At 25.4% G+C, this 13,386-nt stretch overlaps 1 protein-coding gene across 1 annotated transcript in view; it reads left to right on the forward strand.

Annotated features, from left to right (window-relative positions):
- Nucleotides 1-13,386, forward strand: part of intu (inturned planar cell polarity protein) — a 43,041-nt gene that overhangs the window by 16,984 nt on the left and 12,671 nt on the right. Inside the window, exons 5-10 of the mRNA XM_073836454.1 lie at nucleotides 6,060-6,178; nucleotides 7,904-7,993; nucleotides 9,565-9,642; nucleotides 9,728-9,911; nucleotides 10,103-10,156; nucleotides 11,919-11,981. Coding sequence (XP_073692555.1) covers nucleotides 6,060-6,178; nucleotides 7,904-7,993; nucleotides 9,565-9,642; nucleotides 9,728-9,911; nucleotides 10,103-10,156; nucleotides 11,919-11,981 — 588 coding nt within the window. The remainder of the gene's footprint in view (nucleotides 1-6,059; nucleotides 6,179-7,903; nucleotides 7,994-9,564; nucleotides 9,643-9,727; nucleotides 9,912-10,102; nucleotides 10,157-11,918; nucleotides 11,982-13,386) is intronic.

Raw genomic sequence — 13,386 nt, forward strand, 5'->3', positions numbered from 1 at the left:
GATTAAAACAAATATCACCACAAATAAATAAAAAAAATTATTATACATGTTATATACATATTTATTACTGTAAAATTCTATTAATTATTAAATATGTATGTAAGTTTATATATCTATCTATATATATATATATATAATATATTGTTAAATAAAATTTTATATTAATGGCACTTTTTTAGATCATGTATTTAATTAATTTAATTATATATTTAGTTTAATTTCTGCTGTTAAATTTTTGGATTGAAATAAATATTACCCCAAATAATAATAAAAAAACCCATTATATACATATTTATTATTGTAAAAAATAATTAATGCTCAATAATGTAATATAATTTAAATATATTAATTTATTTGACATTTGTGACCCTGAAACACAAAACCAGTCAATAAGTATCACAGCTATATTCATAGCAATAGCCAAAGATACATTGTATGGGTCAAAATGATTAATTTGTCTTTTATGCCAAAAATAGGATATTAAGTAAAGATCATGTTCCATTTAAGATATTTTGTAAATTTCCTACCGTAAATATATCAAAACTTAATTTTTGATTAGTAATATGCATTGCTAAGAACTTTAAAGACGATTTTCTCAATATTTAGATTTTTTTTGCACCCTCAGATTCTAGATTTTCAAATAGTTGTGTCTCAGCCAATTCTGTCCTATCCTGACAAACCATACATCAATGGAAAGCTTATTTATTCAGCTTTTAGATGATTTTTTAAATCCCATTAAAAAATGACTCTTATGACTGGTTTTGTTGTCTAGGGTTACATTTCATTTCACCCTAAAACAAAACAAAATGCTCTTTAGTCCATTCAGAATAAATATGGAATATTTCTTAATGTGTCAAAGTACTCTTAGCCCTATTTTTATAGATTTTCTTAAAAGCTTGATATCCTTTTTAAGTGTTGATATTCTCACAGTATTTATTTGATGTTGTGTGTCTGTTTCTCAGGTGAGGTTAACTCTGGAGACGGTGTGTCCCGTCGGTCCGGACTCGAGAGCGAAAGCGGCTCCTGCGGTCAGTCAGCTGGTGAGGCTCCTGTGGGGCGAGGACACAGTCGAACTCCAGATGTCCATCGCACACGTCCCACACATAGTCATGTACCTCTCGCTCAAACTGGACTCGGATTCTCCGCAGGACGAGGTCAGTCTCTTCAAAAATGTCTCCAAATTGATTGCATTACAGAAATCATTTTCAGCTTGTGAGAACTGGGCAAAGCTAAAGCAGCTGTGTGTGGATTTTTTCAGCGCTTAATCCATTAACATGATTTCACCATCCAAAAGAGTTTCCCACATTAAATCAGTCCCGAGCTGCCAGGATTGAGCATGAATGGCTCTGCTGTGCCGCTGACGCTCGGCTCACGTTTATAGCGCCATCAGGGTGACGCGAGGAAACGGGAGAAGAGTGCGAGACGTTTGCTGCGTCTGGTTGAATAATTCATAGCCAGATTCCGCGTTCTCATCAGAGAGGGAAAAAAATGCTTGGCAGGGCTTTGGAAAAGTTTTCTTTTTAAAGACTTGAATGGCTCAATTCATAAAGACAAGCAAAATGTAAATTAGTTGTGATTGTTGGAAATGCAGTAGGGCAAATTTAACAAAGCCTATGAAGAACATGAAACAACATTAACATAACAAAATAATAGTAATTGTAGTTTGCATATATATTTATTTTTATTTTTTTATTTTTTTGCTATTGTTTTCATGGCAATTAAACACATTTTGCAATATTATATATATATATATATATATATATATTTATTTATTTATTTATTTATTTATTTGTATTATTATTTATAAATATATAAATATTGATCTATATTTATATTATTATCTATATCTATATTTATATTATTATCTGTATCTATATTATATCTATATATTTATATTTATAAATATTTAAAACATATTTATAAACATTTTAATATTAATCAACATTAAAATCAATATTATTAAAAACGTTTAATTACAATAATTTTTTATCAAATTAAAATCAGTATAAAATAGCTTCATTTTCTTTATGCTAAATATATTCATTTCTGCCTTTTGGATTTATTCATTCATTCATTCATTCATTCATTCATTCATTCATTTATTCATTTATTTATTTATTTATTTATTTTTGCTATTGTTTTCATGGCAATTAAACACATTTCGCAATATTATATATATATATATATATATATATATATATATATATATATATATATATATATATAATACTGCGAAATGTGTTTAATATTTATGTTTTTATTTATTTATTTAAATATTATTTATAAAATTAAAATATTAAATTATATAACTGTTATAATTTAAATTAAATAAAACATTATACTGAAATTACAATAATTTTTATTTAAATAAGTTAGCTTTGTTTTTTAAACTAAATATTATTTACAAATTATTTCCCCAAATTTTAATTATTCTTGTGATATACTTAAAATTAAGTGTAGTGTAATTGACAATGGGTATTTATTTTTATTTACTACTTTATAAACATTTATGAGCATTTTAATATTGTATTATATCAATATTATTAAAAACGTTTCATTACAATTATTTTTTATCATTCAAATTAAAATCAGTATAAACTAGCTTCATTTTCTTTATGCTAAATATATTCATTTCTGCCTTTTGGATTTATGTATTAATTTATAAATATTTATAATTTATTGATTAAATTAAAATATTAAATATTATAAAACATTATTTTGCAAATTACATTTATTTTCAAATGAGCATAAATTAAATGAATTTTCTTTATGCTAAATATTATTTAATTTGTTTGATTTTGGATTTTTATTTAGTTATTTAGTTACTTTTGCCATTTTTGACGTAGTGATATTTTATGTATTTTTTATGACTTTTTGTTCTTTTTGTCTGTATTCCTTAAAAAAAGGTCTTTTATTTAATTTTATTTTATGTATTTTTTTTAATTTACTCAGGTGATTTAACAAATGTTTCTAATCTTAATATTTGTATTATTTAATTTAATTTTATTTTATTTTATGTGTTTAATACATTTAAAACAAGTATTTTTTTGTATTCAATACATGTTACAAAAATTTATTTTATACTGTGTTTTATTTTATTTTTACCCAATTTACTAGTACATGCTCATAGTCTAATGAACAATCTGTATTAAGTTTGTTTTATTTTATTTTTATGTATTTATGTATTTTTTTTTAATTACCCAGTGATATTTTATGTATTTTTGTCTTTTTTGGATTTTTTGTTCTTTTTAAATATTACTATTTTTGATTTTTGATTTTTTTTTTTAAATTGTCTATTCAGTTTTAGTTTGGTTTAGCTTTTACCAATTTCAAGTTAGTAATTTTAGTGCTAACGTAAACTAAAAAGAAATATTTTATATATTTTTTATTTCAGTCTGATGTTAGTTTATTTAACGATAGGGTTAATCACTCCTGTTCCTGCAGAGCCACGTTCCTGTGAAGTTCAGATCCAACTAATAACACTAAACACACTCGAATCGACTAATCACAGTCTTTGACTTTGCTTGAAAATTGCAGCCAGGTGTGTTGGATCACAATAAAACTAAACTCTGCAGGAATGAGGAACTCTGACCTACAGATTTACACTCTCAACAAAGATTTCAACTGTTTCTCTGGCCTACGGACGGCTCCTGTCAGCCTGGAGTTTCGAACACATCGACGCAGCTTTTGTAAATGCATCCGCCCAGGTGCTGATAGTTGAGAGCTGTTGATTTACGGCATTAAATCTCTCAGCATCGCTCTCAGTGGGAGCGTTTGCACTCTGACTCACTTAAAAACCTCTTTCTGTCTGCCGTGATTGATACCGCACAGAGCTCTAATGTGAATCTGAGCGTTTATATTGTGTGTTTTTATGCGCTGCGGCGCTCAAACCGCAGGCCGCACTGCTGCCGTCAAACCAAAATGACAGCATTGACCACCTCTGAATGCTGACTCGAGCATTTATAGTGTAAAGAATACGCTGAGGAGATAAGAGATACACGTGTGTGTGTTTGGGGTTTGAAGGAGGACATGAGAACTTCATTTCTCGCACAAACTCAAACGCTCGTGGTCTGAAAGCGTTGCCAGGTTGAATCGTTCTTGCTCCGCATACTAATCAAAATGACAAAGGAAACGTCTCTCCGCTTCATTCCCTCCTGCTGACAAACCTCAAGCGTCTCATGCTGCTGAAGTTTACTGCACAAAAGAAGAATAGCGGCTCCTCATGGGAATAGATGTGGGTTTTGGCAAAGTTATGAGCTGTGAGCTAGTCGGAGTTCAAAGTCATTGTGTTTCGTAAAAGAGGAACTCAGCATGTTCCTAGTTATATAAACAATTGATGCTTCTTTAAAAAAAAGTTATTTTATTTATTTATTTAAGGCTCCCAGCCTTATAGATGAACAAATTCATGCTTCTTCAAAAAAAAGTTCTTTATTTTATTTTTACCCAATTTACTAGTACATGCTCATAGTCTTATGAACAATCCGTATTTCTTCAAAAAAGGTCGTTTTGTTTAATTTTATTTTATGTATTTTTTTAATTTACTCAGATGATTTAACAAATGTTTCTAATCTTAATATTTGTATTATTTTATTTTGTTTTATTTTATTTTATGTGTTTAATACATTTAAAACAAGTATTTTTTTTGTATTTAATACATGTTTGTACTCAATAAACAATCACAATTCATGCGTCATCAACAATTTATTTGATATTGTGTTTTATTTTATTTTATTTTTACCCAATTTACTAGTACATGCTCATAGTCTAATGAACAATCCGTATTTCTTCAAAAAAGGTTGTTTTGTTTAATTTTATTTTATGTATTTTTTTAATTTACTCAAATTATTTAACAAATGTTTCTAATCTTAATATTTGTATTATTTTATTTTGTTTCATTTTATTTTATGTGTTTAATGCATTTAAAACAAGTATTTTTTTTGTATTTAATATATGTTTGTAATCTAATAAACAATCACAATTCATGCGTCATCAACAATTTATTTGATATTGTGTTTTATTTTATTTTATTTTTACCCAATTTACTAGTACATGCTCATAGTCTAATGAACAATCCGTATTAAGTTTGTTTTATTTTATTTTTATGTATTTATGTATTTTTTTATTTACCCAATCTACTTAACAAATGTGCCTTATCTTATATTTTCATTTAATTTTATTAGTTTTTTAATGTATTTAATACATGTTTGTAATCTAATAAACAATCACAATTCATGTTTCATCAAAAATGTATTTTATATTGTTTTATATTGTTTTATTTTATTTTATGTATTTTTTTAATTTACCCTATTTACTTAACAAATGTTTCTAATCTTATTATTTTTATTATTTTATTTCCTTTTTTTATTTATTTTATTTTATATATATATATATATATATATATAATTTTATTTTATGTATTTAATACATTAAAACATTTATTTTATTTTATGTATTTAATACATGTTTGTAATCTAATAAACAATCACAATTCATACTTCATCGAAAATTTATTTTATATTATGTTTTATTTTATTTTATTCATTTTATTTTTACCCAATTTATTAGTATGTCTTATGAACCATATTTCTTGTTTTATTTTATTTTTATGTATTTTTTATTTACCTAATCTACTTAACAAACATTCCTATTCTTAATATTTTTATTTTATTTTATTTAATACATTTAAGACATGTATTTTATTTTATTTTAATTTTTTGTTATTTTTTTTAATATATTCTGTAGTATGTGCTTGCATGGACTTAATACGAAAGTATCATCAGAATTTATTTAGAAAAATACGATTTCATTTAAAAAAAAAATTCTTGTTAGTTTAGTTTAGTTTTTTTAATTTCAAAAGAATATTTACTCTCTAAGATATTTTATTATCAAGACATTTATTCTTGTGCTCTTAGGGAGACAATTTTGTCCTTCATTTAAGCAAAATGGTCTCAGATAAAATTAATAACGCAGTTATATCATAGCATGATCATGCATATATGCTTTAAAATGACCTTGGCTCAGTGTTACCTCTTAAACTGAAGTGTCTTTTCTCTTTACAGCAGGAAATACTTTACCAGTATCCGTCGTCTGAAGCTGCGCTCCAGCTGAAAGCGGTGAGAGGTATTTTCCTGACGCTCTGTGACATGCTGGAGAACGTCACAGGAGGACAGATAGTCAGGTGAGGGCTTTTTATATCAGTATTTAGCTCTTATTCTTATGCTGCATTTATTTGATGAAAAATGCTGTAAAAACTCTAAAATATTATTACGATTAAAAAAAAACATGTGTTTTTTAAAATGTTTTAAAATGTAATTTATTCCTGTGATGCGCAGCTGAATTTTCAGCACCATTACTCCAGTCTTCAGTGTCACATGATTCTTCAGAAATCATTCTAATATGCTGATTTGCTGCTTCAGAAACATTTCTGATTATTATAAATGTTAAAAAAGTGGTGAGTGGTGATGTTTTAATGCTGTATATCATGTGTTTGTGCCGGTAGTTCGTCTCTGTGGCTATTGTGAATATTCACAAGTATTGGTTTTTGAAAGAGTTCTATTTTAAAATGTTATGCCTTAATAATAATAATAATAATAATAATAATAATTAATTAACTAAATAATTGTAATTTAGTTACATTTTTATTTATTCTAGTTTTAACTTTTCCTGCCCTTTATTTTATTTTATTTTATTTTATTTTTTCAGATTTTAAATGTTATGTCTTAATAATTTAATTTAATTTAATAATTGTAATTTAGTTTTTATTGTAGTTCTAACTTTTTCTACCCTTTTTATTTTATTTATTAAAAAAACATTTATTATTAAAAACATTTTATTAACATTTATTAAAAAACAAAAAAATTAAAATAAATTTAGTTTTTTCTATGTTTAATTATGCATTTGGGTTCATTTTAAATGAGGGTTAAATAATAATAATAATAATAATAATAATAATAATAATAATAATAGTAACTTATATCATTTTTAAAAGATATTTCTGATTTTAAATGTTATGCCTTAATTATTTAATTTAATTTAATTTAATTTAATTTAATTTAATAATTGTAATTTAGTTTTTATTGTAGTTCTAACTTTTTCTACCCTTTTTATTTTATTTATTAAAAAAACATTTATTATTAAAAACATTTTATTAACATTTATTAAAAAACAAAAGAATTCATTTTTTTTTTTATTATGCTTTTGGGTTCATTTTAAATGAGGATTAAATAATAATAATAATAACTTATATCATTTTTAAAAGATATTTCTGATTTTAAATGTTATGCCTTAATTTCATTTCATTTAATAATTGTAATTTAGTTTTTAGTTTATTGTAGTTCTAACCTGTTCTACCCTTTTTATTTGATTTCTTTCTTTTATTTATTAGATTAGATTAGATTTGATTTGATTTATAATGTGTTTTTTTTTATTTATTAATACAAAAGCATCAGAAATTTTCTTTCAGTTATTTCTATTTTAAATGTCATGTCTTTGGGTTCATTTTAAATGAGGGTTAAAGAATAATAATAATAATAATACTAATTTCTATAACTTATAATACAATAACTAGAATAATAATTATTACTAGTTGTAGTAATAATACGAATTATTTCTATAATGTATAATACAATACCTATAGTAATAATAATAATTATTATTATTAGTTGTAGTATTTGAAGTTTTAGTTTAACAGTAGTTCTCCCTTTTCCATCTCTTTTTTTTATTTCTAGCTTCTGCATTGTTTTAAGTCCTAATTTTTGTTACTGATTTGCAGTAGTATTTTCATTTTGGGGTATATTTTAGACTTTATTTGAGTGTTTGTTTCACATTTCTGATTATTATTAATGTTAAAAAAGTGGTGAGTGGTGATGTTTTAATGCTGTATATGTTGTGTTTGTGCTGGTAGTTCGTCTCTGTGGCTCCAGCAGCAGTTGGTTCATGTGGGCTACTGGAAGGAAGGATCCAATCTGCTGGTGATCGCTGTACCTGCCAGCAGGTATTTCTCATCCATCTGTCAACAGGCCACTGTAATCTAGATAATAACTATAATAAGTGTCATTATAATCAGCTCGGCTCCTAAAACAAAACAATAATCTCTATAATCATCCTGTCTGCAAATCAGCATCTGTAATCTAGATATTAACCCCAGTGATTGTAATTGGTATTGATCGTTATAATCAGCTCATCTGATGACACACCATCTTTGACGTGATCCTACTTCTCAATAATAATCAATAATCTCAGTAACCAGATCCATAATCCCAGATGTTTAGCTTCTTCATGACCTTAGATGTTTATTGTTCCACAATGAAGAATGACAGAAGAATGACGTCTCTCAGGATGTGTCCCAATCCACTGCTTTTTTAAATGTATTTTAAAGGCTCTCAAGTAATCTGAATTGTTTATTTTATTTTATTTTATTTTTTATTTTGTTATTATTGTTATTGTAGTGTTTGTTTGTTTGTTTATTTATTTATTATTTTATTTTTAGATTTATTTTAATTTATATTTTATTATATTTTACAAAAGCTTTAGATTAATTTGTTTCATTTCATTATTTTATGTTATTATTTTTATTTTATTTATCTATTTATTTATAGATTTATTTTACTTTATTTTTTTATTTTTATTTTGTTTTTTTTTTAGAATGGGGAAGCAATGTTTTAGTGTTAGTTATGCACTAGTTTTTTTAAGTTTAATTTTAGTTTACACTTTGTATTTTTGTTATGTGCTTTTGTCATTTTAATTACTTTTTGTTCTATTTAAATATTACTTTTTAGGTTTATTTTATCTTTTTATATCAGGTTGATTTTAAGTTATATTAATCAATAAATAACAATAGCAACACTGGTACACTGGTATTTTATTTTATTTTATTTTATTTTATTTTTTACTTTTCAAAAGCATGAGATTTCTTTTTAAATTACTGAGAGTGGATATTCACTAGTTTTGGTTTAGATTTTTTTTTTTAAACATTTCTATTATGAAATGTTATACCTTAATAATTATTGTAGTTCTAACTTTTCCTACCCATTTTATTTTATTTTATTTTATTTTATATTTTTAAGATAAGATAAGATAAGATAAGATATATTTTATTTATATATTTTATTAATATATTTTATATTTAAATGTTATGCCTTAATAATTTAATTTAATAAATAATTGTAAATAATTGTAATTTATTTGCATTTTTTGTATTGTAGTTCTAACATTTCCTACCCTTTTTATTTTATTTTTTGGATTTATAATTTTTTTAATATAAATTTAGTTTTAGTAATTTCTATTTTTAAATGTTATGCCTTTGGGTTCATTTTAAATGAGGATTACATAATAATAAAAATATTCATTATTATTATTAGTTGTAGTAGTATTTGAAGTTTTAGTTTAACAGTAGTTTTTCATTTTTCCATCTCTTATTTTATTTCTAGCTTTTAGAATCATTTTGTTTAATTCCTCATTTTTGTTGATGATTTTATATCAGTTTGCAATAATATATTTTCATTTTGAGGTAAATTCTAGACATTTTTGCGAGTGTTTCTTACTTAATTTGTGTCTGTCCCACAGGGTTCCTCTGTTGTATCTGCAGACTGTGATTGAAGGAGTCGTCCGAACGCTTAAGGTCATGTACGGCTCTCTTGACAGGTATGCATGTGTATATATATTTCTGGAGAGTGTTATGTGTGTAGATCCAGCAGATAATGTCTGTACAAACTCTGTCTCTCTTCAGCTGCTTCTGTGAAGAGGAGAACGGTCCTCGTCTGGATCACTTCTTCTGCCTCTTCTTCCAGCAGCTCATCCAGCCGTCGCGTTTGATTGACAGCTCCAGGCCGCCCACTCCGGACATCTCAGGGAGCCTGTTTTTAGATGGACTGCCGGCCGTCCGGTGGCTCACTTTACCAGCAGACATAAAGGTGCGACTACTAAATGATGCATGAGCTCTGAATGTAATTAAATGCTCATATAATGTTTCACACATTAATTTACAGGAATATTTCACCTGGTTCTGTCATCATTTATAATTCACATCCTCATGAAACTGGTACAATATAGGCATTATATTAATAAATGAAAAGTGTTCATTATGCTTCGACTGTTTCTCCAGGTTGAAGTGGACACTGTGCTCTCAGACTTTGAGTCGTCAGATTTTGGTGACATGGTAAGATAAGTTACTGAGCTCTGATTACCCTTTTTTATCATAACTCCATAACTGGAAGAATTAAAATTAATATGTCATTTATGATTTGATGTCATGTTGTTTTTTCGAGATATTGTATGTGGTACAGTGCTGTTGTTTTTTTAAGTAAAACTAAAATTATTAAAACACTTTTTGGTACTTTAAATTAAGCTGAAACTAAATTAAATATTAAATCAAAACATTAAAATGTAAACAAATTATAAATATTGCCTTGCAACTAACTGAAATTAAATAGATGAAAAGAGATTTAAAATAAGATTTAAAATACATTTAGATTGAAGGACTACAATAATTACAACTGAAAAAATTTAAAACTAAATAAAAATGAACAAAAGCACATTACAAAATCACCACAATTCAAACTAAAACAAAAATATAAAAAATAAAAGCTAAAATAAATAAAAATACAGCACAATTAAAAAAATCATAAAAATTCAAACTAATATTAAAATAAAAGATAAAAAAAAGTTTAAATAAATTGAATAATAAAAATAAAGCACATTTATAAAATCACTAAAATTCAAACTAAAATGAAAATAAAAATAGTTAAAAAAGATAGTCTAAAAAAAAAAAAAATAAATAAATAAATAAATAAATAAATAATTAAATAAATAAAACTACAGCACATCAAAATTCAAACTAATATTAAAATAAAAAGAAAAACAAGAAAAAATAAATAAAATAATAAAAATAAAGCACATTTATAAAATCACCAAAATTCGAACTAAAATTAAAATAAAAATAGTGAAAAAAGATAAAATCTAAAAAAATAAATAATATCTAGTTTAAAATATTAAAAATATATTAATATTATGAAAATATCACTAAAATCTAAATCGGTGCGTTTACAAAAACTTAAAATAATCAACTTAAAAACTTAAACTTAAACTTAAAAATCAATAAAAATATTAATAAATACATTAATAGTATATAAATGATGCTAAATTTTAGATTTAAAAAAAGTTTATTAAATTAAAATGGAAACTATATATATATATATATATATATATATATATATATATATATATATAGTATAAAAATTATGCTATATATATATATATATATATATATATATATATATATATAATGTGTGTTTGTGTGTGTGTGTGTGTATATATATGTGTGTGTGTGTGTGTGTATATATATATATATATATATATATATAATACATTAATAGTACACAAATAATAATAAAATAACACTGTTGTGGTGCACACAATGTAAATGCAAGGTACATTTAAATGCAAATGTTATATTGTATAGAATATTTTATATTATAGAAAAAAAAATTGTCTTAAAATACAGTTTGAAGGACATTCAGTTTTTTTATGTGCATGTGTGTAGAAAGATCATTTTGGATGCTGGTTGCAGTTTTACTGTATTAGTCTGATATGGCCAATGGTTCATTTATTATCTCTCAGATTGTATTTAGATTATTCTGTGAAATCTGTATGGAAACACTTTTAAAGGCCTTTATAACAATTTCAACATGAAGAACTGTATAGATATATTAAAAAAAAATAGTAGTAATAATAATAATAAACTAATACAAATGAGAAAAACACAACAAAATGACTACAACTTAACTAAAAACTAAAATTAAATTTAAAGCTAAAATAAAACTGAAAATATAAAAAATAAAATGTAAGTACAAATATTCATAAAAAATATAATAGTATACCAGTGACACTAAAGTAACACTGTCTGTTCTCTCATTGGTCAGTCTGAGGATTTCTACGGCATGAGGCGACTGTATGTCATTTTGGGCTCCTGTCTGTTTTACAAGGTGAGTGTTGAATCTCCTGAAGCCACATGTTATCATGTTAACATTCATTGTGAATCAAGCAGCATCACATCATGTTCCTGTAGAAAGCACTACACGCCTGCTGTCAGTGAGCCATTGAAATTCAAACATGCTTGTAAATGGAGTCTCGTTCAGGTTTAATCGTTGAAATGAATCTGACAGAAGGGCGACGTGCTGTTTCTTGTGAATGCAGCTGTCAGCTGATGAGACTCTTTTAATTATGAATGATGATGTGAAGAGGATTGATTAGTAAAGTCTCCATCTGTTACTCCTTAAAGGGAAACCTCACCCAAAAATGAAAATTGTGTCATCGCTTACTCACCCTGAAGTGATTCCAAACCTCTTTAATTTTCTTTCAGATGTTGAACACAAAAGAAGATATAATATTCTCAAGAATGTTGGTAACTAAACAGTTGACTGTAGCCATTTATTTCAATAGCTATCAGCATATCAGTTGCTAATGTCAACTGTTTGGTTACCAATATTCAAATATGATAAACTTATATAATTAGACTTTATAACTTGCAGTTGTGAATTTATGTCTCATAATTCTGAGAAAAGAAGTCAGAATTAGGATATAAAACTCAAATGCAAGAAAAAATTGCCAGATATAAAGTTGAAATTTTGAGGAAAAAAAGTTAATTGCTAAGAAGTCAGAATTGCAAGATGTGAAGTTGCAATTGCAAAAAAAGTCATAGTTGCAAGAGAAAAGTCAAAATTGTAAGATATAAAATTGCAACTGTGAGAAAAAAAGTCATAATTGTGGAAGAAAAAAGTCATCATTCTGAGATATGAACTTGCAATTATGAGAAAAAAAGTCATAATTGTGGAAGAAAAAAGTCAGAATTGCGAGATGTCATAGTTGCAAGATAAAATTCAAAATTGTAAGATATAAACAATTACAAGAAAAAATTACGAGAAAAATCTGAATTGCAAGGAAAATAGTCAGAATTGTGAGATAAAGATATGCAATTATGATTAAAAAGTCATAATTGCAAACAAAATGACAATTTGTGAGATATAAAGTCGCAATTACGAGAAAGTCATAATTGAGACAAAAGTCTGAATTGTGAGATAAACTTGCAATTACAAGAAAAAAGTCAGAATTGGGAGAAAAAAAGTCAGAATTCTATGATATGAGCAATTATGAGAAAAAAGTGATAATTGTGAAAAAAGAGTCAGAATTTGCAAGATATAAAATTGCAATTGCAAGAAAAAATTTAAAATTGTGAGAAAAAGACAAAATTGTAAGAAAAGTTGCAATTGCAAAATAAAAGTCATAGTTGTGAGAAAAATAGTAAAAATTGTGAGATATATAATTGCAATTACGAAAAAATTAAGAATTGCAAGATATAAACACATAATTACAAGAAAAATTTGAAAAATT

This window comes from Garra rufa, chromosome 3 (assembly GCF_049309525.1).
Source record: "Garra rufa chromosome 3, GarRuf1.0, whole genome shotgun sequence".
Classification (NCBI taxonomy): Eukaryota; Metazoa; Chordata; class Actinopteri; order Cypriniformes; family Cyprinidae; genus Garra; species Garra rufa.